Source organism: Bradysia coprophila, unplaced genomic scaffold (assembly GCF_014529535.1).
Source record: "Bradysia coprophila strain Holo2 unplaced genomic scaffold, BU_Bcop_v1 contig_87, whole genome shotgun sequence".
Taxonomy (NCBI): domain Eukaryota; kingdom Metazoa; phylum Arthropoda; class Insecta; order Diptera; family Sciaridae; genus Bradysia; species Bradysia coprophila.
In genome coordinates this window covers 1,307,895-1,333,999 of record NW_023504014.1, presented here as the reverse complement: position 1 = coordinate 1,333,999, position 26,105 = coordinate 1,307,895, and the positions used below count along the sequence as shown (strand labels likewise).

At 36.0% G+C, this 26,105-nt stretch overlaps 2 protein-coding genes across 3 annotated transcripts in view; both read left to right on the top strand.

Annotated features, from left to right (window-relative positions):
* Nucleotides 1-13,180: 13,180 nt before the first annotated feature.
* On the top strand, nt 13,181-14,436 carry LOC119084632 (phospholipid phosphatase 3-like). 2 transcript variants are annotated; one of them, XM_037194700.1, is made up of 4 exons: nt 13,181-13,400; nt 13,458-13,606; nt 13,667-14,188; nt 14,243-14,436. In XM_037194700.1, exons 1-4 carry the CDS (start codon nt 13,346-13,348, stop codon nt 14,309-14,311), a joined length of 795 nt encoding a protein of 264 aa, XP_037050595.1. In that variant the 5' UTR covers nt 13,181-13,345; the 3' UTR covers nt 14,312-14,436. The 2 variants fall into 2 exon arrangements, with proteins under 2 accessions (XP_037050595.1, XP_037050596.1); XM_037194701.1 differs by having other exon boundaries at nt 13,182-13,396.
* A 692-nt stretch (nt 14,437-15,128) lies between these two features.
* LOC119084631 (lachesin-like) overlaps nt 15,129-26,105 on the top strand; it is a 50,013-nt gene continuing 39,036 nt past the window's right edge. Inside the window, exon 1 of the mRNA XM_037194699.1 lies at nt 15,129-15,823. Coding sequence (XP_037050594.1) covers nt 15,799-15,823 — 25 coding nt within the window. The 5' untranslated portion in view covers nt 15,129-15,798. The remainder of the gene's footprint in view (nt 15,824-26,105) is intronic.

The following is a 26,105-nucleotide window of genomic DNA, read 5'->3' as shown; positions in this document are numbered from 1 at the left end:
CGACCCCAGGTAAATAAAGCTATCGACAGTCTCGAAGTATTTTCCATTCACCTCCAGCGTATGGTCCGTTGGTCTGCCATCAGACAATGAAGTTGTCATGTACTTGGTTTTTCTCTCACTGACCTTGAGACCGAACTCAGCACCCCTATCTTCAATTTTCGTGAAATTCTCTTTAACGATGTCAATGTTCCGTCCAATTAAGTCTAGGTCATCAGCATATCCTAACAACTGACTCAACTTTCTAAATATTGTACCTCTGGTTTCCACGTCGCTCTCTCTTATCACCTTCTCAAGAACAATGTTGAAGAATAGAGCTGCCAGTCCACCGCCTTGTCTAAGTCCTTCCAAGGCTTCAAAGGTATCAGATAGATTGTTCCGAATTCTGATCTTGGCTCTCACATGTGACAGAGTCATTCTAGCCAAATGAATAAGTTTTTTGGGGTAACCAAGTTCCACCATCGCATTCCATAGTTTCCTCCGAAAAACCCTGTCATATGCCGTTTCAAAATCAACAAACAAATGGTGTAGAGCAACATTGATCTCTCTGCATTTCTCCATGATCTGCCTGATGCTAAACAACTGGTAAAATTGGAGCATTTTCAATCGCATTTGCAATGTGAGGTAACCAAGTTCAATATCTGGACTTTTGTTTTCATTTCACTTGATGTTTTAACGGTTGTGACCAAATATCGAACGGTTCGTCTAGAATCCAATAATTAAGGAACGTCAGATTGTTCAAACAGAAACGGAATGTCCAACACAAACGATTTTTCTTTGGCAAAGCTCCATTGTCCCAAAAAAAGAATTGTTTGTGTTTCCGTTTGTGTTGGTCATTCCATTTCTGTTTGAACAATCTTACGTTCCCTATTGTGTCTCAAATTATGCAAAACCAATGGTAGCTTTCTATACACACGTAAGGTGTGCCTCTTACATTAGTTTTTCATAATATAGTTATCGCTTTCCAATTTAAGTTGGTGCATAGCTTATCGCTTGAAGATGGTTGGCCTCAATTACAGTGTTTCAAATGATCATCATAAATTTACAACAGAAATCTGGGTAGAAATTTCATAAATCTGCTTGAGTGCCAATAAATAAATTAGAATTAGAACCAGTTTCATTACACACATACGGACTTATAATATGACAAGATATGCTGTGCTCGACGCTTCTCGATATTTGAAACAAGCAAATAATATTCAGGACCATAGAACGCAAAACTTTCGTCTCAATATAAATGCTTATGTGCTTGTGCATAAGCTTATTCATGCTATGAATTGAAAGTTTCAGTTTTGTCGTCACTAAACACAGTAACTTTATGCACAAATTTCGAGGCGAATTTAATAGAGTTAAGTTGTGTTATACTGAATGGCACAAGATATCTTACATTGCACTTAATAGTTTATGAACTTATGCTGGAAATTTGATGTTTCTAAAATCTTAATGACCACAAAACCATAAACTCAGCAACTTGAAGTTATCGAATATTATTCCTGGATTTTGGAGTGTATTCACAGCAATATTTCATAATCGTCGATGGGTTTTAACATGACGATGTATTGCACTTATGACATACTATTGAAATAATGTTTCGTTTTAGTACGAAAGTTTATCAATTGGTGTAAGCATTTCGCATTACACTTTATCGATGATTGATTCACGTTATTATTCATTACTTCACTAGCTGAGTGATGGATATCGAAAGAAAATGGTCAAACGAGATCGTTAAATTCATTAGGTCGAAGTCAGTCTGGTTTACATGTGAATCTCGTTAATTTATTTAAATAAGTTCTCCGTTTGTGAAGGGTTGAGTTTATTTTTAATGTTTAACGATTTCTGTTAGTTTAAGCAATTTCCTCTTTACCTTGCCACTTTTATATTTTTTTTAATTAAATACACAGAAAAATGAGATTTGGTTGGACCTGTTCTGAGAAAACTGTTAAAGCCAAATGGAAAACTAACACATTCATGGTCGTTATTGAGGTCGTATTTTCTGGTGAAAAGATATCACATATTATACGACACACAAATATATTTGATCTTGTCACTTCATTCAAAGCAACTATTTTCCAGCACAGCTTCGGACTTCAGACAGAACCTATATTTAAGAATGTTATTCCCTTGACTGAAAATCACGGGTCTTACGGATGACAAACACTACAAAATGTTCACTACTATGATTGAAAATACATGAATGTATGACCAAAAACCTTAAAAATAAAATGTTTGTCACACTGTATTCAGTCCCTGATGACACGATGACATGAGTTATCCTCAACGGATTTCCAAAAACGTTTTTTTATTGGACGGGGAATTAAATTCCTCAGGTCAAGTAAGAAGATGGGTTATAACGGACAGAAGATTTCTGAAATATGCCTAAAAGAATTTTTGTCTTGTCGCTTGATAACACGATAACTCAAGTAATTCTTAACGGAATTCCAAAAAAAACATAGCTAACGCCGACCCGTACGAAACACCTATTCGTATCAAAGGCCTTTACTGTGAAACTTTTCATTTCTCTTACTTCATTTTCTTCTCTGCTGAAAAACTATTCTCCCTTTAAAATCACTTACATTATCTTTCTTTGCCTTGTTAGCATATACAAATAAATTGCCGGAGGCAATATAGACAGCCCCGTACGAAGTCAACTTTCATAAATTCCTATTTAAACAGCTATATACCGCTATATTTAACTATATTTCACTATAAATAAACATTTCACAGATAAATATATGCTATTATATAGCTCTATATGCCTGTATATAGCTCAATATAGGTAAATATAGATATATATAGATGTCCATATATGGAATGCCTGAAACACCCTACACACATAACAAATTATTTCCATGTTAACAGAAACACTCTAAGTACCATTTTTCCCAATATATATCACTTTTATTAAAATCCAATATGGCCACCGGCAGCCATTTTGTTAGGAGACCGGAAATTTTACCGACGCTTTACATTCGTTAATACCCTTCAAACAAAAAAAAATTCATGAAATTCGGTCAAAATTTACTCGAGATATTGACAAAATACTCCACGTTCACTGTACGGCCGAGTAGCCAGATAAGAGCTCACTCCAAGAGACCTAGCTCACGCTTCGGAGAACATAATTTTTTCCCTGATTGGTACAGTCAATACCTATCTAATAAAGCTAACACAGACGAAATTTGTTGAAATGTGGCCGACCTACAAGCAAAAACTGCTTGCCGCCCTGTGCCTCAGGGAGTCCAATTCGACGTGTTACGAATGTATGCGTAAACGGATAAGACCCCAGTACTTCGTACGGGTCTAAAAACAGATTATCTGTCTGTAAAATAGTCCCCTTATCATACGGAGTAATTTTCGACAGCTTTCCAAAGACGTTTTTTTTCGATCAATACTGAAATTACTCGGGTTAAGTTTGTTAATGGGAAATACTGGAGTAATAATCTGTGATTCATTACGAATAGCTTTCTTTGTGTGATTTCTTGCTGTCTATGCTAGAAACAAAAATCAACGAGTGTAAACTTTCCAGCCAGAGCGAAGCGAGTGCCGTAATCACACGAGTTGAATACCTTTTAATCAAGAGCAAGGGCCAATTTTCAGTAGATTTATTTGCTAAAAGTCTAATAATCTAGAAAATTTTAACGAGTGTGAACTTTGCGCCCAGAGCGAAGCGTGTCCCTCCTTTAGCAGACAATAATACTGAAGCATCTTTGATCAATCTATGATGTTTTTGTTGCAAAAATCTTTTGAGAAAATATCAGTCAGTCAGTCAGTCAAGGGACATGACCCCCCTAAAAGGTGATACCTAGTTTTAAAAAATCCCTAAATTTCTGAATGTACAAATTAAAGAATTTTTAAGACTTTTAGTGAGCCATTCGTTCGTTTCAATTTAATTCAGCAGTACAGAACAAGACGTCACAACGCGCCACATCGATTCTTAAAACGTTCCACGTGAGTCAGTCAAATCGAATGGTCATAGTTTACCTTTTCCTTTATGCTGCAACAAGGTCTGCACGATTCAAAACTACCAACAAATGAACGTCATCTCAATTTAAAAATAGTTGATTAGGTCCTTTTTGGACACTGTTATTTTGACTAGTGTGATTATAGCACCTCTCGTCGACACCTACTACAAATTTTCTACTCGTCAAAATTATAATGTCCAAACAAGGACATAACTTACAATCAAAAACATAGCTAACGCCGACCCGTACGAAACACCTATTCGTATCAAAAGCCTTTAATGTGAAACTCTTCATTTCTCTTACTTCATTTTCTTCTCTGCTGAAAAACTATTCTCCCTTTAAAATCACTTACATTATCCACTCTTTGTCTTGTTATCATATACAACTAAATTGCCGGAGGCAATATAGACAGCCCCGTACGAAGACAAATTTCATAAATTCCTATTTAAACAGCTATATACCGCTATATTTAACTATATTTCACTATAAATAAACATTTCACAGATAAATATATGCTATTATATAGCTCTATATGCCTGTATATAGCTCAATATAGCTGTATATAGGTATATATAGATGTCCGTATATGGAATCCCTGAAACCCCACACACATAACAAATTATTTCCATGTTAACAGAAACTCTCTAAGTATCATTTTTCCCAAGATATTTCTATTTTACTAAAATCCAATATGGCCGCCGGCAGCCATTTTGTTAGGAGACCGGAAATAGTACCGACGCTTGACATTCGTTAATACCTTTCAAACAAAAAAAAATTCATGAAATTCGGTCAAAATTTACTCGAGATATTGTCAAAATACACCACGTTCACTGTACTTCCGAGTAGCCAGATAAGAGCTCACTCCAAGAGACCTAGCTCACGCTCCGGAGAACATAATTTCATAATTTTTTTTTTCCCTGATTGGTACGGTCAATGCCTATCTAATAAAGCTAAAACAGACGAAATATGTTCAAATGTGGCCGACCTACAAGCAAAAACTGCTTGCCGCCCTGTGCCTGTTCCACACCAAGGGGTCTAACTCACGAGTCGGTCATCCGATTTCCATAAACTTTTTTTTTGTCGATCGGTATTGTAAATACCTTTTATTTGACGTATCACCTACAAGTTTAACGTTTAAATGTCCGGAGATATCTTCGAAAAACCGTAAAGCACTTATTGGGCCACAGCTCGGGAGGGGTCGATCCAAAATCACTCATCTTCGAACTTAGCCTGTCTTTTGACATTACCAAACGGAAAAAAAAAGAATTTTCAAAATCGGATGCGTTTTACTCAAGTTATCGTGCAGACAGACGGACAGACGGACAGACGGACAGACGGACATTTTTTTTTCGCGGATTTGGCATCTCTAGACAACCACAATAGGTTTCCCCTTACTCAGGGAGTCCAATTCGACGTGTTACAAACGTATGCGTAAACCCATAAGACCCCAGTACTTCGTACGGGTCTAAAAACCTTAAAGGGTAAATGTGACGTAAGTCCTTTATCTTACTTCCAAAATAACTGATATCGCTGAGGGTGACACATTGTGGGCCGCATGCATAAGTTTTATAAACAAAAAATTTATTATCAAAATTTTTGAAAGAAAATTTTACAAAAACAAATTTTTGTCACAAGCTTTCTTCAGTTTAAATTCTTTATTAACCATTTTCCTATTCTTATAGGTTCCTCAACATCTGCCACTTGTGACACGCAAATTTCTTTTTGTAAAATATTCTTTCACAATTTTTTTGAGTCAATTTTTTGTTGATAAAACTTTTGCGTGCGGAATACACACCCTTAGCGATATCATTTATTTTATAAGTAATATAAAGGACTTGCGTCACATTTACCCTTGAAGGGTAGATCTGAGTGAGTGAAACCGTTTAAGTAAAAGTCAGCTCTAAACCAGTAAGTAAGGAAAGTTAGGCCAGGCCTATTTTTGCGAAATTCCATTAAAAAATATAGAAAATTATAGGAAACTTTTGGACAACTTAGAAATTTTTGGAAAATTTAGGTAGTTTTGAAGAGCTTAGCCAATATAGAAAATCAATTTCCCAAAAACAGGCCCTGTCTTCGGAAGAACTAAAAATTTGTAAACGGACCCATTTCTCTTGTAAAGAAAGAAACCAGAAAATGTTCGTTAATATAAATCCAAGTGTTGAAGATAAAGATGAGTAAACAGATCGAAAAGACATGAAAAATGCTTGTAAAATCATAGTTTACATTAAGCGTGAGAAATATTTGGCATTTGTCTCATGCATCATCTGTCAATATTGTTCACGCTTGAAGTAAACTCTGATTTTGCAAGCATTTTTCACGATCAGTGTACTCGACTTAACATATTTCCCGAAATTTCTATTTCGATGCCCTCATTCAAGAAATGTTTTTCCCTTCTATTTCAGAAATTTTTGTTGGATTCATATTTTCCACCGCGCCACGTAAATCACTTCATATTCCAAAAGGCAATGTATAGTAAGTAATCCCCAAATCATCCATAAAAATAACAAATGAAATTAGAATATCTTTCTTAACATTTATTTTCCCTGAAAATAAAAATAAAAAATAATTTTAACAGAAAACTCATTGAAAAATATTTACATTTTTACAAACATTTAATCATTTTGATAATCATCGTTCTATTTTTAAATTGCGCATTCTTTCGGGCTGTACGTCGTATTTATTCTGTACATTTCATAGTTTTTCTGCATAGCCCGTTCCTCTTGTTAAATGTTCATATACCCACCCGACTCCCGACATTAAACCTCTTTAATGGTTTGGTGACAAATTGTTTTCTTTTATACAATGAAATTTATGTGAATGTGACCCCTCTCTCTCTCTCTGGATGGAATGAAATAACATTTTTCCCAGTTTTATGTATTACGTACATTTCTTGTTGATTTTTTTTCTGTCTTTTTTTTTCTTTGTGGCATATGTTTTTCTGAAAATAGACGACGAAAACATTCGTGAGAGATTCGAAATCTTCAGATGAACGGCTTGAATGTAAACATAATGGTGACAAACCGCAATCATTAAGCGTTAAACACTTTTAGGCACTAAATCGTATAATAAGTTTGTAAATAGCACATTTATTAGTGTTGGGTGTCGTTACACTTTGTTTTCAAGGGTCATTGGCGCTGCTATAATTAATTAATTTGTTATGCTTATACCAAGTAGTACACCGTTCACATATTTAATATTTATGCGGTCTATTCTCATTTAAGCATTTTACTCCTATTTAACCATTTTTTTTAGGGTGGGACGGATTTATTTATTTAACGGATGATGTGCAACTCTTTGCAAATCCAATGCACGTGTGGTAATGAATTCAAATTTGTATACGAAAACATTTGGCTAATGAATACGTTAAACAATATATTCGGTCGAAGTGAGTGGGTGAATGGAATTTATATAATGAACGCGAACTGAAACCACTTTTCTCGGGTTTCTCGTTTTACGGAAATAGAATTATATGTGTGCTTCAGGACATGTCGGTTTTTAGACAAATATTTGGAAAATTTTTATGTGGAAGACAAATCAATAAATAATCAACTCTGCGCATTAAATAACGTTTCAACTTGACCGTGAAATATTTCTATTTGGCGTGATTATTGACAAGGAATAAATTTCCACCAGTACCACCATTTTCTTCATTTATGTCGCAGATAGATGCTGTACTATGATTTTTAATTGAAATAGTTTTTTTTGCCCAATTTTGCATTAAAAGGAACATTCAAACATCGATTTTATGGAGTGTCAGTGAACTAGACTTTATCTGTTTTTGTCACACTATACGTATTACGTAATTAGAATTGTAAGGCTCTCGAATGTTGTGGACACTTACTGACCAAGGTGTAGTCGAACCACCAGCACCAACATCCCTGATGACCCAGATGTCATTTCACTTCAAAATTCTACTTTTGCGATCTTCGCAAAATATCTCCGCAAATTAAATGACAAATAAAAGTGAACGTGGTCAATCAACTTGTATTGCGGAGTTTGTAAGTGCGGCGCTGTAATGCGATATAACCGCCGTAAATGGACCATATACGTAACTTCGAAAAAGACGTCTAGAGCCCGTGCAACTTGGGTCTACTGGAAGCGTGCGATCTCATCTACACACTGATACCACAAGCTAAACATGATTATTTGCGTGTCAGGAAAAATATAGATAAAATTCTGAAGGGTCAAATTTTAAATGTTATGATATCTCGGCAGGAACTCCCGTGGACCATTGAAAGTTTCAGATATTTTGTAGAGTTTTAGATACTAGTAACACAATGTTGTATAATTCGTAAAATATTTTCAAAAGTTGCAGAAAGTAAAATTCAATTAATGGCTGAGTTTGAGTGATAAAACGTGTGTGCTGATTCACCCTAACAAAAAAAAAACTTTTTAGAATGAAAATTTAACATTTATAATTAAAGGAATTGGAATGTTGGTTTAAATTCAAATCCATTATTATGCGGCAACAACAAAAATTAAAATGCATTCAAATACGGCGGTTTCACCACTTGCTATGTGTATACAAAATATATGGTATAAGGATTAGGAGTTAAAGAGGAATTAACGACCCGTACGTACGTTAAGAGGTTATTCATTCGTCGGTTGTTACTTAATGTTACGAAATTACTACCCTTCGCTCTCTGATCGTAATGGAATTCAGTCAAATAATCTATTTCGTTTATTCAGTTCTAATAACGTTCTACAATATTTTGGTTCGGTCAACATATGTGGATCAGCTCTTGTAACGAAACAGGGTTATGTAAACCGGGAGGCTTGGATATAATTGACGATGTCATGAACTATACTTACAGAGTAATGTTCATTAATTAAAAGCATTCGCTTTGTAGAAGAAGAATTACTTTTAATTTAGTTTTTCAACGGATATGTCACGATACTTTAAAATTGTTTAAAAAGCCGTATTATCGCGTGAGAAGGAATTAAACAGAATTCTGCAACGGCCATCTGCAATACGATCAGTTTCGACATGATTTTTGAACCGCCTCGAGTCTAGAGTTTAAAAACCATTTGTTCGGTTGCATACGATGTTTTGTTTGACAACCGACATCTAATGCGAAGAAAAACCTTCATCCCTGCATTTCTAGATAATAGGTGTTTTCGCAACAAGTAACGAAAAGTAGGGCTCTCCATTGCCTTCATTGCGAAATACGTTGTATACAACTCGTTGTTAAATGCTTTTTTAGGCACACGATGTGTATTGTCACACTCGGCTTGCGGCCTCGATTGACAATCTACACATCTAGTGCCTAAAAAAGCATTTATCACTCGGTTTTATTAATAAATATTACATGACAAGGGATAAAAAGTTGAAAAGTTCGTGTGAAGTTTGTTGATCCGAGACGAAGCCGATGAAAATACGACTTTACATTCTTATACCGAGTTTTATTATACTTATAAGCCAATTTCCGATAAAAATGAGAATCCCACTCCTGTACATAAAGTATTTGTGCTTAAACTAAAATTTTACGATTTTTGCTCGGCTTCGCCTCAGGTTGTCACATATATTGCGCAAAATTTCCATTTAGGCAAATGTTAAGAAAATAGATATTTCAGTACGCGACTAGTGCTAAAGAAATTGTCTCTCTTATCTTAGTACAAAATGTACTATTTTCAAACTTCATTTTTTCCACTCAGTGTGTGTGTAATTTTGTGAATGGCCTATTAGCGTTACCTACTCCCATTTGTTTGAAACTCAATTGTAACGAAGTGGAACCAAGCCGTAATGGACATAAGCCATGTACATTACATAACGTATTGTGTTAGCGCCATACTATTATTATCTATTTATCGTTTTTCGATATAAATATACCGTACAAGGTATAACTCTGATCTATTTCAGAGTTTAAGAATTTATAATCTATAGGCTGGATTTTACAGTCTGCTGGAAAGTATATTGTGAAAATTGATTCCGTAAAATCGTTTTAGTTTTACACATCACGAAGCATATCATCCCGTTTTTTGTATGTATTTACTCGTATTGGGGAAAAAATATTTTCAAATCTTTATATTCTCGCTTAAGAGTCGATTCGTCAGACAGATTTTAAATTTTTGAAACAAGGTCTTCCCGATATTGTTGAGCTAAAGCTCGTTCGATTCGTTGTAATTTTAATGTCGCTATCTGTCAATGCTTTTTTTCATGATTTTCGTTTTCGACAAATTCATCTCTAGGCCGACTTTGCTTGACTCTTCATTCAACCGTTTTAACATGATCTGCGCCTGATCTCGATCAGCTACCGTCAGTCACTTGTCATGTGCGAAACGGATATTACTCAGGTATTCTCCATTTATGTTGATGCCCATTTTACTCCAGTCTAATTTCTTAAAAATACTCTACAGAATTCTCTCTATCAATTCTGAATTTTGTCGTGCTTTTATGGAGTTTTATTCACGACGTTGCGTTTATATGTGTCTAATGTGTCTAAAAGTGGTTAAAACACTTTTTAGCAATAACTTCAGCAAGGAGTTCGAAAAGTTGAAACCTTGTAGGAATGTTGGCCAATCCGTAGCCTACATTTTGGGAGAGGTAACCTTTCTATATGGTCAATATCGTCAAGAGCGATAAAATTCACCCAGGACGATCATATCGTCCAGAAAGCTATAATGGTGTCCAGACAATTTTCTACAGTTTACAGTTTACAGTTTAAACGATCCGGGGTGAAAATTTTCAAATGATAATATCGTTTTTTGAACGATATTATCGTCTAAAAAAACGATTATCATCTAAAAAACGATTTTATCTGTCATAAAACGATATTATCGGCGAAAAAACGAATTTAAAGTTAGAAAACGATAATCTCGTCCTGTGGATCGTGTTGACGTTTGAAATGTTACTTCTACCAAAATCTTGGCTGTGAAAATGCTAACATTCCTACAAGGTTTCAGCTTTCAAAAATGCTTCTTGCTCACATTATTTCTAAAATAGAGTTTTACTTAATCAATAATCATCTGAAATAGAGTTTTGATCACCCTCTGACATCCCCTTACTTTTAGGCATATTACGCCCCACGTAGATCGAATATCGAACAAATACAATAAACGTGTTAGCTAGAATATCGGAGTGTGTTAGTTTCGCGATTGTATTAGAAATTCGCGAATTGCCTCTTAAGCTTCTGATGGAATTGTGAACAAACATATGCTTTATGTATCTATTATCCGTCACCTTGTGCGTTCTTACAGTTATTTCCAGAATGAAATTATTTACGATTAGATAACCATTATAACCAAATTATCTTTCACATATCTATTCGGTTCATTCAAATTCGTTATTTTTGACTATCTCGCGTCTATATCTGTTTCCATATTATTCTAATTCGACGTAGTTTCAAATAATCTTCCATCACTAGGAAAACATTTTACATCTGCCGATTTATACTTTCAACATTTCAGTTACATTCCTATGTGAAAGAAGGAGGCTTTCAACCAAATCAAGCCCATAAACCTTTCGGCTTTAATTGATTTGTTTTGTTGATTTAATAGAGTAAGCAACTCAATTTCGAAATCCTCAATTAAAACCTCAAACGGCATATAAAATACATGGATGTCTCTTTGCTTCCGTTACACCAGAATGATGAGTTCAGAGGATTGAATTTATTGATAGTTGGATATAGCTTAGTTTTGTGTGAAACGCATGACTGCATGGAGTTAAAATGGATTATCAATGAATTCTTGAATATACTTCAAACATTCCGAATACTCCATTTAGATATACAAAGAACATGTTGCAAGAAAAACAACGCAATTTTAATCAATGCGCATTTCTAAAACGCGAGTGCTACCATATTCAAGTGCCACACAGCGTGTGATAATAAGCATATCTCGCTGAACAATTTAAATTATGTTGATTCGTGTATTTCCATGTAACTACTGAAATCCACATACATTTTATGTTGCATACCATACATCTATTTATGGTGAAATTTACAACGCATGACTGTTCCAGTTTATTGGTATTTTGGGACATGGTTGTGTGTCTTTACCGAATGTTGTATTATAAAATGGATGGAACCGAAATTGTGGTCGATAGAACGGAATAAGTAATTTTCGGATGTTATTTGTTGCCAGAACGTTTCGTGGTGTCAGTCACGGCAATTTGGAGATACGAGGGTTGCTGTTTATATTTCTGGTATCGGGTACTTATCGTGTTTCCGTTGCTACAGTGTGTTCATCTTTAAAAAACACAATTTTACATTCATCTGAGTTTTAAGAGCCATCGAAGTAAAGTGCTTCCCAGTCGCTAAGACATTTTCAAAATTTGCGCCAAAATATCATTGACTGGGAACACTTAATTGACTGGGAACATTATGATGACTCATAAAAAAATCAAATTCGTTTAGAATGAACCAACTGTGGTAGCTGTCATATGTCTTTGTGGTAGTATTTTGGCTCTGCAAAGCAACCCAGTTACCAGTTTGGCTGGATTGAAGACAGTTATTGTATGAAAATTTGGAAATAGTAAATGTAAACCAATGAGTTGCGGGAATCGTTTAAATTTGCCGAAACGAACAAAGGGGTAGAATGAAATGGTCCAGCAAAACATAATTGAATTTCTGTATGTTTCCATCCTTCATTCATTTCCACTTTTGAATTACAGTCAGATGCAGTGAAATTTCCGCATGAATTTGCTTCAGCTGTTTTTCAGCTGATCCACACATACAATCAAAACTGCTTGGACTTGTGTATACGGTTGAGGCTGTTCACGCCTGCTCGTGGTAAAAATTATAAACAGTTTTGATTGTATGTGTGGATCAGCTGAAGCAAATTCATGCGAACATCTGACTGCCCCTAACTGTTTACTGGCACACGACCTGATGAATTAGTGAATTAAATTTGAAATTTAATCACTAAATTGATAATGAAATACTGGAAATACTTTGTATTGTACCTTTACACAACCATTTCTTTAACATCAAACAATAAACACTCACATACAGCGCTGAAACAGTTTACAATGTCATATCTTATCTAGTTCAAAGACTTCTTTCAGCCAATAAAGATTAATGTTCCTCAAATAAATGATCATCTCAACGACGTAGGTATAAAAAGCCAACAACTTAAACAATACCTAAAGCAATACCATAAGAGAACTAATCTTAATTCGTTGAAAAGACCATAATTTTCGCGGTAGTTATCCTTTCAGGATACGGATACTTACGAGACATCATATTTCGTCGTCTTTGCTTTTTACAAAATTGCCGCATAGCTCAAAGTTTCAACCTCAAATTCTATTCTACAAAGTACAAAAGAAGCTGCAAAGTCAAAAGACCATTTTAATAGCTCGTCTAATTGAAATCGACAATTTTATTGTCGCCAGTTGGAATGGTTCTGTCGATTCGTTAATCGCCTGACACTTTAATTAATCGTCAGCAAATATGAATGTGCAAAGAATTGCCTATTTTGTGTTAGAGGCCTCAGCGCTGATAGTCAGTTAGTTTGCAAGTGAAACACAGTGCGTTCCCTGCATTAACTTTTGTTTCTGTTTAGTTTTTGTGTTTTGGCGAATGAAAGATTGGATAATACCGCACACGAAAATTGGCTTCTTCTGTGGAGATCCTTCATTGTCGTATCCCTATAAAACGGCGTCTATTCCACAAGAATGGTTGAATATAAGTGTATACGTTTGTCCTGCGTTGGTAAATAATAATGCACCGTTCCTAATGCGAGCTATTGGTCTCAATAAAATTTGATTTCAGATTTGGATCATTGAATTGGGACTTGAGTCTTTAAACGGACGAACCGATATAAAAAAGAGATTTTTGAGCACTACCCTCAGATGTCTACAATGGTTCATATATTACTACACCACGTTAATGATTCTAACAATCTTCATGACCTTGATAAAGAACTTAGTTGGAGGACTGCGACCCATGTTCCTGCAACTTTGTCAACCGGATTTGGCAGTCAACTGTACGGTGGGCCAATTTATAGACTCTGACTACGAATGTACGAATCCTGTTGCAACTGAATTTCTTCTATTCGAAATTAGACGAAGCTTTCCCAGTGGTCACGCAATGGCCTCTGTATACATTACCGTTTTCTTTATGCGCTATTTAGAAGCAAAATTTGCAAAATTTCGTGTTACTCTGACTGCTGTTCATTTTACATGTAGCATTTGGATTGTAGTATCTTGCGTTTCTAGGATTACCGAGCACTATCATCATGTCGGGGATGTTATAGCTGGAATCATCTTAGCCCTGCCGTTTGTCTTTTATTCTGTGAGTTGGAAATCTGTTTATTCCTGTTCTGAATCACTTTGAACGTTATTTTAGAGTCAGATACAATGCAAGGGATTTCGCTCAACAAAGTATAAAATAGAGGAGCCGCTGAGTCTACAATAAGGTAACGAGAGGGCATTATACCGAACGAAATACACTTACCAGCAGTGGAGACAAAAGTGGTGCACTGATAGAGTCAATTGAAATGTAAAACTATTTGTAGATCACAAATAAAACGTACGATTCATCAACGTACAACGTTTTCAATTCATTGGTGATTTTTTAGCCGAAATAATTATTTGATTCACTTGGTTTCAGACCTGCCACACCATGAAATACACAAACAACAAAAACAAGTGCAAATCATTTCTCTAGATCATTTTCATTACACAGTACTCGTCAACGTAACCCCACTTTAGTTTTCGTTAAGTTGTCATTAACCTCAATCAATTGACGTTAACTGCATACGAATCTCTCGTCCAATTGCAACACACTAATCGACAATGCGAAGATTTATATCCGCTTCGTCAAATTCTCTTGTTGCGAATAACATATACAAACACAGGGAATGTCCATTATTAAGCAAAACTTCGTTGCCATCCCTAGACAATCATGTTTACAAGGTCTGCTGATAGAGAACTAAAAAAGTGTGGTTTCCGATAACTTTTGACGCGTGAAATTCAGTGTTTTCATGGTGTGTCGAGTGTAAGCAATCATTAACTGGATGTCTCATTTTTTATTCATTTCGTCGATTCAATGCGCATATATAATCGGTCCGGTGGCATTTTTTCCTTTTCAGATTTATGCTTCGCTACGATACAATTTACATCCAGGGACATAATACGAATAGTTCACGACTAATACCGAAATATTTCCACGTATTATATACATACTCAAGTAAAACCAGCGGACGCAAGTAAATTTTGTTGGTATACAGAAAGCATACGGAATATATAGGGAAGAAGGAAAAGCCAACTAAACGCTATATCACGATATGTGGAGACATCGCAGAGCTTTGCGTTTTTTTTTACATTTTGTGGTAATGAAGCATTCAACATCTAAATGTTTCTTTAGTGTAAATTTGCCGGTCTTGTTTGTAAGTTAGGTTATTGTTATGATGCCCGACTGAATTTATACGTTCGTCGTAAAATGTGTATATATTCGTCATAAAGTGAATTGATCGCGCGCGAAAAATTTACCACCTTCTAATGAATGGTCGTATGTGTTTATTAAAAAAAGGGAGAGAAAGGTTCTTTGATGGAAGCTTATTTTGAACAATTATTTAGTCAATTAACTTGCCTTTTGTGCGGAATAATATGAACGTTCCGTTTGATTTTAAACTGAAAACAATTTAATTAAAATCTTTTAAAGGAAAGTTTGCGGTAATGTACGTTATTATGTATTGATCAAAGTTAAGCTGCTTTTAAAGTTATATATTTGATGTGTGCAACTGACAATAGTTCATCATCGACGAAACTCAGGAAACTTTGGTTTATATTGTTAATAAAGTGAAAGGAAACATCTTAACTTTTCGATAATAAAAACAACGTCAGAGGTATTCAGAGAATACTTTCTTTGGTATTTCAATTAGTCGGGGAATAGGGCATTTAATGAATGTGCAGTCATATGGAAAAGGTATTTTTTTAAAAAATTGTTTTGCAATATAAATATTGTTGACAGTGTACTGCGCTGTAGTAAACAAATTTTGCTTTAATATAAGAAAATTCAAGCTAGACTTTTATATGTTACAATTTTCAACGTTTGTTTATTTTGTATCCTAAAATTTACGGCACACAATTTTATATCTTTATGAGAAAAAGCTTTAAACCGTAACATAATGTTGAATATAGAGATAGAGAGAGAGAGACACTTTCATAATCCTTATAAGAACGGAATCTAGCTTTATAAGCTACATTGCACGAAAATATGTCGTTACTCATCGACATTTTAGAGGGATTACGATTTACGTTTTATTATTATGAGTCCGTGAGTCGACGTAAAACTTATGATTTATAAAATTCAATTGCAGAAGAGAGAAAAATAGAATAAACAGACCAATAAAACAACGCCATTTGCCTCACAGCAGAGAGTTTGAGCCAATCAGATGATAGTATTTGTCTCACGGGAGAGAAATTTGCCATCATTTATAAGTGAACTCCTAATACATAATGTAAATTGCGATGCACTAAATGAAAAACTTGAAAATTATAAATTGACTAACACTGCGAATGAAACTAAATTCGATTCCTTTCTCGTATTTAATGGGGATCATTTACAATTACCCTTAAATTTTAGTTGTAGATCATCTGCAAGTTACGGTAATTTCAAACGTACCCTCACTTTAGTTTCGTTCAATGTTTCGTTCATTCATTTTTAACGTTAATGGAATTTCTTACCGTGGATGGCATTCCAATATCTTCTCCTGAGGAATCATTTTACTTTCAGAATCAACTAAACTCAGTTGTGAGATTAGTAATAGTAAACATAGGAGGTGATACACAAACACAAATGACAATTTATTTAATAGGATCGGCAAGCACCTGAATTTAAACAGTGCAAAAGCTGAAGTTGCGCAATATTTTCCCTCACATCTCATTCGGTGTTTGCAGGTAGATGGAACAAACCTATTTTAAAAGTCCACTTTACAAGGTCCCTAATTTTACTTTCGAAAAGTGAACCGTTTCTGCCTGTTTTTACTTAATGCTGTTCTTGTATTGCTGTTATTATCCGTTTTGTTTGTTATTTCAAATGGTATATGAGAGAGATCAGTGAAGTAGAGAAGCACAGCTTAAATACGAAAGTGGTAGTATTTACGTGTGCAAAGCAGAGTGTACCTTAGACAGTGTTCCACGCAGAAATAATAGAATGATAAATAAGTGAAATTAAAAAAAAGACAAAATGACTGGTGTCAACTTCACAACATCACTTTTTACATTAATGCATGTACAGGTTGACGCTTTCGATAGTTCAATTTGCCACCTAACTATTCGTATTTCATGTAGGGACCACACATGTTACGTAATTATGTTCGAAATTTCCTCTCTAGGTATTACTCTTAGGTAGTGGTTTTGAAGTTAATTAGTCAAAAATGGACAATGTAGATTGCCTCCAAAAGTCAGCAACCACCCCATACTACAATTGTATTCATTAAATAGAGTCACTCCGCAACGCATACAGCATTAATTCATCTTATATCTGGTGCGGAGCGAAGAGCATCTTCTTTTCGTTACTCGTATCGAAAGTATGGAATCATTTATCGGTGAGTGTCATATTAACTTCATTTTATCGCACTTTCATATTTTAATGTGAAGAGAAGTGCGTTTGTACAAATTACACTTCAAAATACAGCCAGAGCGAATTTATGTCTCGTCTCCCCAGCAGAATGTCTGGTTCAAAATAATTTGTTCATTAGAGCTTTCGAAATGTTGTCTGCTACTTGATGAAAAAAAAACCCATTGACATGAATTCATGTGAAATTCATTGAATGTACAAGCATTTCATTTTGTTGTCTTTTGAATCAGATACAAAAGTAGGTACAAATAAAACCTCAGTAGTTTTGTTACGAAACGACTGAAACCGTCTATAAATGTTATGAATGAAATGCAGTGAAATTTTGAACTTTAAAATTGAATTTCCTTCTATTTGACAAATTGAAATGTTTTTCTCTATTTTTACAAAAGAAAAAAAAAACTACTCAAAAGGTTGTAATAGGTACCTACATCAATCTGTTTGCTACAAACAAACGTTAAAAATGTAATAAAAACAAGCCGTCAGAACAGTCAGAGCGTTTGCTACGACTGAGCCCCGTACGACTATGACTATTTCCCTAATGCGTCAGTTACCATAATGCTTCCATAACTCTATTGCACACTTGACATTATCGGCTATGTGTGACATATGCAACTTTGATGAAAGTATTCATATTCATCCTAAAAATTGCACTAGCGCAATTACGAAAGTCCGTATACTTCTCTAATAAAACAGAAATGTAAGCAGGCATGAGCGCCGCCGAAAATAAGCCGCCGATTAAGCCGCCGCCGGCCATTTTTGAGCAGCCGCGCCGCAGCCGAGCCGGTGCCAAAAACGGCTGGAAAATGAAATAAAGATTTCGAAAGGTGAATGGGTGAAATAATTTTGAAAACCGAGATTCCTGTTGATCCTAAGCAGCTCAAGTACATTTATAATTTTTTTTTTCAAAATTAAGAAAATTTTGAAAATTTTCTTGAATTTTCATGAATTTTCCAGAATGGTATATTACGTCCTCGCTTCTAAGTTTGTTGTTTTGGCAAGTATGACCTTTGCGGAACGAGCCGAAGGCGCACAATCAGTTAATTCACAAATTTGAGAAAACTTTATCGATCTTTGCGAATTTTCTCGATTTTTTTTCTTTTCAATTTTTACTTGATTTTCGTGAGCTTTCGATTTCTTCTCGAAAACCATTTTCTTAATGAGTTAAATGAGTGTACCGGAGCATGATTTTCCATTTAGTTCAAGTTTTGAGGCAATAAAACTTGACGTGTTAGTGAACCTTAGACTTAGAGACTTGCTTGTAACAAGACTAGTTACACTTGCACTTTGAACAACCTAATCTACCTACATTTTCGCTTTCCGTACAATTTCATTTTCATGCTTACTAGTTCATTTTCCATGAATTTATCAAAACGTTTTTATTTTGAAAAAAAGTTAAAGGAACCTCCAGCCGAGCCGTTTTAAGCCGGCTCAAGCCGATTTTTTCGCCGCCTTCGAGAAATTTTTTTCGGCTAGCCGCCGCCGAGGTTTCTCCGTCGGCGCTCATGCCTGAATGTAAGCTGTAATTTTAGGAAACCAAATTTGATACTTTTTTATCACCATGTCCATATGCGTGATATTTGGAATGCCTGAAACACACCACACACATAAATAATTACTTCTCATTATTAACAAAACCACTTCCCTGTTAACAGAAACTCTCTATGTACCATTTTCCCCAAGATATATCAGTTTTACTAAGATCCAACATGACAGCCGGTAGTTATTTTGCAAGGAGACCGGAAATAGTATTGACGCTTTAATTCGTTAATAACTTTCTTTTTTTTAATAAATTTATGACTGGAACAGCGAGTACCAATCAATACCTTTCAAACAAAAGAAATTTCATGAAATTCGGTCCAAATTTACTCGAGATATTGGCAAAAAACACCACTTTCACTGTACGGCCGAGTAGCCGAATATGAGTTGGCTCCAAGTGACCTAGCTCACGTACCGGTGAACCAAATTTCATAAACTTCTTTTTCCCTGATTTATACGGTTAATACCTATTATTATTATTTAAAGCAAGAACAGTCGAATTCCGTTCAAACCTTGCCGATCTACAAGCAAAAGCCGCTTCGCGCCCTGTACCGTCTGCTTCGAATTCCACATGTTACAAACGGCAGGGTGTTCTTATAAGCTTCCAGTACTTCGTACAGGGCTAAAAACCAGCACTACGTACGATAAATTCATTTGTATTTTACTCGTTGTATAAAATCTAGACCTAGAGCCTGTTCTGTTTAGTTTTACTTTCGATTCCAAGAAAATAAATAACGAGCGTCGTCGGTGAAAAGGAAATTGTTTTTTTATTTATTTGTTCATTTTGTTTTCTATCAAATTGTATTCGTGTATTCATAGATGTTCCATATAAATATAAATAAACAAGAATGGTGGATTCATAAATTTTTGTTCGTTTTTTTTTATGCGAAATCTGCAAAGGATATGTATGTATCAAATAGAAGATTGAGATTGAGCCGTACTTAGGGGTCGCTCTTCGCTATATGAAAGTTTAATAACCATAAACCGAAGCGATAGCGGAGGTTTGTGACGCTAGTTCGACTTTCCTAAAAAAGAAAAAAGAACAACCAACGGAGCCTATATATAGGCGAACATTACAAACTGTTACCTACATCCGGATAAAACACTACGATAGCGGAGTTTTGTGACGCTAGTTCGACTTTCCAATGGGAGAACTAAGGAACCTATAGGCGAACATTTTAACTTCTCCATACTCGAGTTAATAGAAATGTTTCATGTGGGTTTGATATACATACATATTGTACCAGTACATTTGTTTGCGAAAACTGCCTGCGCACTTTTGCTAAAACTTACATTAATTCAATCCTAAGACTTTTTCACTGGCAAATCATAAATTAGTTCAGCTATAATGATGGTGTATGTAGTAGATCAGTGTTGCCATGCTTCATATAAAATGTGCGCGAAGATTATGAAATTGAAAAATTTGATAAAATTTTTGGATAATTTCGGAATTTTATGCATTTATACATTTGGTGTGCTGGTTTTAATGGTGATTTTTTTTGTAAAACTTTCGTTGTAAAATCTCACCGGTAAACTTCTCGTTGACATATTTTCTTGTTAAAATTTTCTTGGTCAAAATTGATTACGTTGAGGCGCAGAATGCGTCACCAAAACTGATATCAAATGTTTTGGAAGTTTAACTTTTACAGGATTTTGTACTAATGCTGCAATAGATTTTATGACTTTTACAGTACTAGCGTCACCTCTTCCTCTTTTGAGGTTTTTGTGGGATAAAGTCTGACTTACAAATCAAGAGGGATGTTTCTCGGAAATGAAATAAATCCGCAACATTTAAAATTTCGTGTAAACGAAATTAGCTTCGAAGCTCTGCTTCCCTTAGATATCACATATTGCCAACTCACAAAATCCACTGTCGCATAACAGGTAATTGAAATATCTGCAAAAATTTCTTACATGAGATGTACATAATATGGATTGTATGAGTGTACTCGGTGTACTCCGTTGACCATAAGGAGCGCCATCTGTTTTTATACGAAAAAATAATAAGGTTATAATGAAATCAAAAATGTTTTACTGACTCCATACATGAGATATTTCACTAAAGTAGAAGCTTTTGAATAGCGTACGAAATCGATACAGACTACTCTTAACAGATGTCATTATAAGATAGTCAGGTTTCGGGTGGATTTATCCAGAGTGATATCAAAGTCACTTGAAAATCCGGATTTTACTTTTTATTCTCAGTGTTATTTGCGCAAATAAGAAGGGCAAAAATAATAATCACCTTTCCTTGTAACACAACATCATTCGGCATGAACAGTACTCATTCACAATCTTTTATATAAAACGATGAAAAGAGGAGTTTTCGTGTGGATTTTATTGGTCTCGAGACGGACCCAATGTCAAAAAACACACGAAAACGTGACTTTTCATCGTTATCCTGAGCCATGTAATGAATGTGACGTCACATGCTGAAGCTTGAAACATGAAAAGTACAGTTTTCGATGCATGCTGTATGGTAAACTTTCTGTATGCATGAAAGTCTCCAACTGCAGTGAATCAACCACGTGTCGTGCGATGGCATAGTATTGCACAGGCGATCTGAGAGTTAGTCTGATAAAATACATTCATAAATTGTAGATAAGTGGCTACTTCGAGCTTGCAAGAGGTGTCATGTCAACAGCTATTTTTGTGTCTACGACATGAAAATGATATTGAAGTCGCCGGAAGAAGCGTTGACGGACGGCACCACTTTAGAGAGCTGCATTGACGGCACCACAGTTGTATGTTCATCCGTCGTCATTAGCGATTTAGCGAAATGTGGATATATTTTGTGATCCGGTCAAATTTACTGCTTCTTGGACTGAATCACAAAATGTGATTCCCATTTTGCTGGGTAATTTTGTCTATCTAAGGCTTACAATAGAAGAGCTAATTATTTGCTTGACCTCCTCAAATTAAAATTCTCACGCATGATCATGATCTCTGTTTCTCATTTCGAAATTATACTTTAAATCGTCCTTGTTACTAACTTAAAATAAATTGGATTTTTTCTTTCTTAATCTTTTCATGATTATATCAATTTAATTTACCTACAGATAAACGACATTTTCATCTAATTTGCAGCTTCGCTCTTATGTGTTCACAACACACTTTCCTTAATCGAATGAAATATACTTTCGAAACATGAATTTAAACATGCTGGGGGTCGGGTAATACATAAAACACAATCGACACTCTACATTTAAATGTTTCGACTTAGGCTATAAATTTAAATTGATTCGATGTTTGCTCGCACCGCTGGTACACACAGGTATATATAAATAAATCAAATTAATGGTTTATTTCAGTGATTTCAATCGATAAAAGGTGTAACATTTTCGATGTTAACGTGATTCGAAACGCGACGTACCTGTTTTTGTGTCCAAGTGGTCCGCCAGCTTTTCTATCCGAAAGAAGGGTATGAAATCGACTTATTTAAAATAAGTTATTTTAGGCACTATAATTCAAATAGACATCAAATTACAGCAACAGAGGCGAGGGGTGATTAACCTGACTTCACATTGATTTACAATTGATTAACCAGGTCAAACCAAGTAACTACGCCAGAAATAGTTGTTGGCGCTTCAAATCAAATAGTCGATAAGAACTCCACCCGCGAATTGCACGCTCTACCGGATTACGCAAACAATTAGTTAATCATCTACATGACAGCTGCATATCTTGTTCTCATTCATTGAAAGTATCATAAAGCGTGAAGCATTCAGAAAATCATCAAAGTAAATTAGAATAGTTCTCAGTCATCTTGATTAATCTAGTGTAAAACTTAGTCTAAAATTAACGTAAAGTGTCCGATCTAATCGTGCAACGATATTTTTGTCCGAAGATAATAACCGAACGTCATTGTCACCTGACCGAGTAATTGTGCGCAAAAGAGGCGGATCCTGTAAACAGGGTACAACATTGTATCAAGTCTCGCGCATTTAGGTTAGACGGATAATTCGTTGTACAATTGTCGGATCTAAGACCCGGGAACGGATTACCAAAGTAATTTTAAGCCGTACAGTCATTAAACTGAATTGTAATCAAGCAAAGACCGAATTTGGTTTCATTCATTTGGCACGTCGAGCTCTATAATCTTTAGAATCCAATCGGGTCTGGTGTTCAGAGGCACCACATTCTTAAAATTACTTTGTTTACGTTGACCTGACTGGATTGGCCAAAACAATGACCTGGAAAAAGGGCAAAGGCAAGAACAATCGTGATAAACGTCAAGGTCAACAATTCAATCAAAGCCGGCAGGAGAAACATCAACAAGTCAACATTAGTCAAGTGACATGCAGTTTGTGCAACTCTCCATCCCAACCCGGCGAAAATTTCGTACAATGCGATGGATGTAATTTGGACTTTCATTTCATATGTGTTGGCATTACGAATATCGGTGTCGACGAAGAATGGCGATGCGTCAATTGCTGCAAGAAGAATGCAAGTCCGTCTGAAGAAGATAAAATAAGTTTCGTCAACCTCTGTGATCAGTCGACTATGAAAATTCCGAATGATACTTCGGACAACAAAAGTCAATCGTCGGTAGCAAATGGAAGTGGCCACAAAGTTGAAGTTTCGGTCGACGTTCACCAGCCAATGTTAGAAGATATTATCGACGAGGAAGATCTTGAAAGACTTCAGACTCCGTCTTACCATGAAACCCGACAATCGACTCACCCACGCATTCGGAACGGTTCGTCGAACAGTAATGTTGAAGCTTCTGACGACATCCGTCAAACAAGTCAAAATGAAGTGATCATCGGGGAACAAGCTGACAGGCAGCAGTCTCAATGCAACAATCGTCAGTCAACTCAAATCAACTATCGTAACCCACAAGAGTCCATCGATGATGTGAATTTAAATTCAACTCAGCCAATCCGTCGTGACGCACAAGATTCGATGAAAAATGCGAAGGCAAGCAGTCCAGCAAGTAAATCTAAATCGATAAAATCACTAATCGATGGGTCGATTCGATCGGCAAAATCCACTTCGTCAATTTCATCCAGCAAGGAGTTACGTCTTCAGCATGCTAAAGTCCAGTACGAGCTACAGGAAAGAATTGATAACGAAATTCTGAAAGCAAAACTCGAGGCCATCAAAGCGAAGGAGATTCGATCAAGAAAATTCTTGGAGGAAGTTTATAAATCCAAAAGTCAGAGAGGCAGTTCGTCTTCGAAAGGATCAGCGAGAACAAGCAAATCGCACGTAGCAAGTTGGGTAGAAGATCAACAAAATCGAGCATCGGCAACCGACAAAATTAATACAAATTTGCCGGATACAAATAACCAACTGGGTTTTGATGCGTCAATTTCGATGAACAAAACAGAAATCGAAAACATCATTCAGAAACGAATTGGAGCTTCCGGCCGACAATTGGATCTTGACCGAATCGACAAAATGACAATCCAATCAGATCCTATAGCTGGAAAAGCAACTGTAAACCAAAATCATCCGAACACAGAAGCTCATGAATCTGAACAAATTGAAGTCCCAAGAAGTCGTAGCACGATTCTACCACATCGTCAGTTCAAAAATGAACGACCAACTTACAACACATTCCAGCCCGATGGAACAGGTCAAAACTTGGAAATTCCACCAAGTCTATCCGAAATGCCACAGTCTTCCGGTAGAAATCAAGTTGTCGACAAAGACTTGCACAATCAGTACACCGTCAAAGGAGACATGTTTCAGCCGAGGATAAGTCAAACGTACAGAAGCATGTATCCACCATACACTGAATCGAAAAAATCAGAAGCTGCTAATCCAAGACAATCGATTTATACGACAGCGGCAACAATGAATCCGATCGTGAGTTCCAATGTGTCGAAGCCAGTGGAACATGTACCGCAAACGTTGAACGAACGAACGTTTCCAATGTATAGCAAGCCGTCAAATCTGCCAGTTTTAACACCAAGACAGATTGCTGCAAGACAAGCGCTGCCAAAATGGTTACCAAAATTCAATGGTAATCCGGTCGATTGGCCAAACTTTATTACACGATATGAGAACACAACTGCGTTGTGTGGTTACTGTCTCGACGAAAATCTTGAGCGTTTGGAAAAATGTCTGGAGGAGCCAGCAAAGGGTCTCGTAAAAAGTCAACTCATGATGCCCGAGTGTGTCCCGGAAATTATTCAAATCCTTTTTGAACGATTTGGTCGCCCAGAATTAGTGATGAAAGCGACTCTAGACGCCATCAGAAACGAAGCAATAATCAAACCAAACCAATTAGAACATTTGTCAGATTTTGGCTACAAAGTTCATAGTGCGTGCAATGTCATTGACAAATTGGGACTGTCGTATTATTTATACAACCCGGAACTCGTCCAGGAAATCCTACGGAAGTTACCACATCAAACCAAAATCGACTTTGCTGTATATTCCGAAAACATTGAAGTTGTGACGTTACGAACACTTGCCGAGTGGCTGCGAGCTTTATCAAGGATGATCAACCGTTTATCACCAATAGATTCAGTGTTTTCAAGCAATTCAGACGACAAGGGAAAAGGTGATTCGAGCAAAAATCAGGATCGCAGAAACGACAATTCAAGGTCGAAAGGTGGTTACTTAAACGTCCATGATGGAACAAAATCTACGGATTCCAATACGAAATCGGAATGCGTTATGTGCGACAACAATTGCAAACGGCTAGAGGATTGTTCTCAATTCAAACAATTGAGCGTAAATCAAAGATGGGATTCACTAAAACAACACAATTTATGTCGACGTTGTCTAAAACCACATTCAGGAGACTGTGCGTTGTCAAAAGAGTGCGGAATCAACGGCTGCAATTTCAAACACAATTCGATGTTACACAAGGACAAGAAAGCCAAAACGTCATCGAAAAATCAAAAACCCGATGCAAAAAATGCTAACCAGTCAGGGAACGTCAAAACCGGAAGTAACAATACCCACTTCCAAAATGACAAAGAATTATTCCGAACAGCACTAGTGGAGCTGCATCACAAAAACCGAAAGGTTACAACATTCGCTCTCTTGGATGAGGCATCGTCGTTTACCCTCATGGAAAAAGAGACAGCAGAAAAACTCAATTTAACCGGAAAACCAGAAACAATTTGTATGG

Excerpts from the sequence above, each read along its gene's own strand:
- LOC119084632 (XM_037194700.1), top strand. The coding sequence starts at position 13,346 with ATGAATGTGCAAAGAATTGCCTATTTTGTGTTAGAGGCCTCAGCGCTG. Across the intron at positions 13,401-13,457 it reads GGCCTCAGCGCTGATAGTCA|TTTTTGTGTTTTGGCGAATG; the intron begins GTTAGTTTGCAA and ends GTTTCTGTTTAG. Across the intron at positions 13,607-13,666 it reads TATACGTTTGTCCTGCGTTG|ATTTGGATCATTGAATTGGG; the intron begins GTAAATAATAAT and ends ATTTGATTTCAG.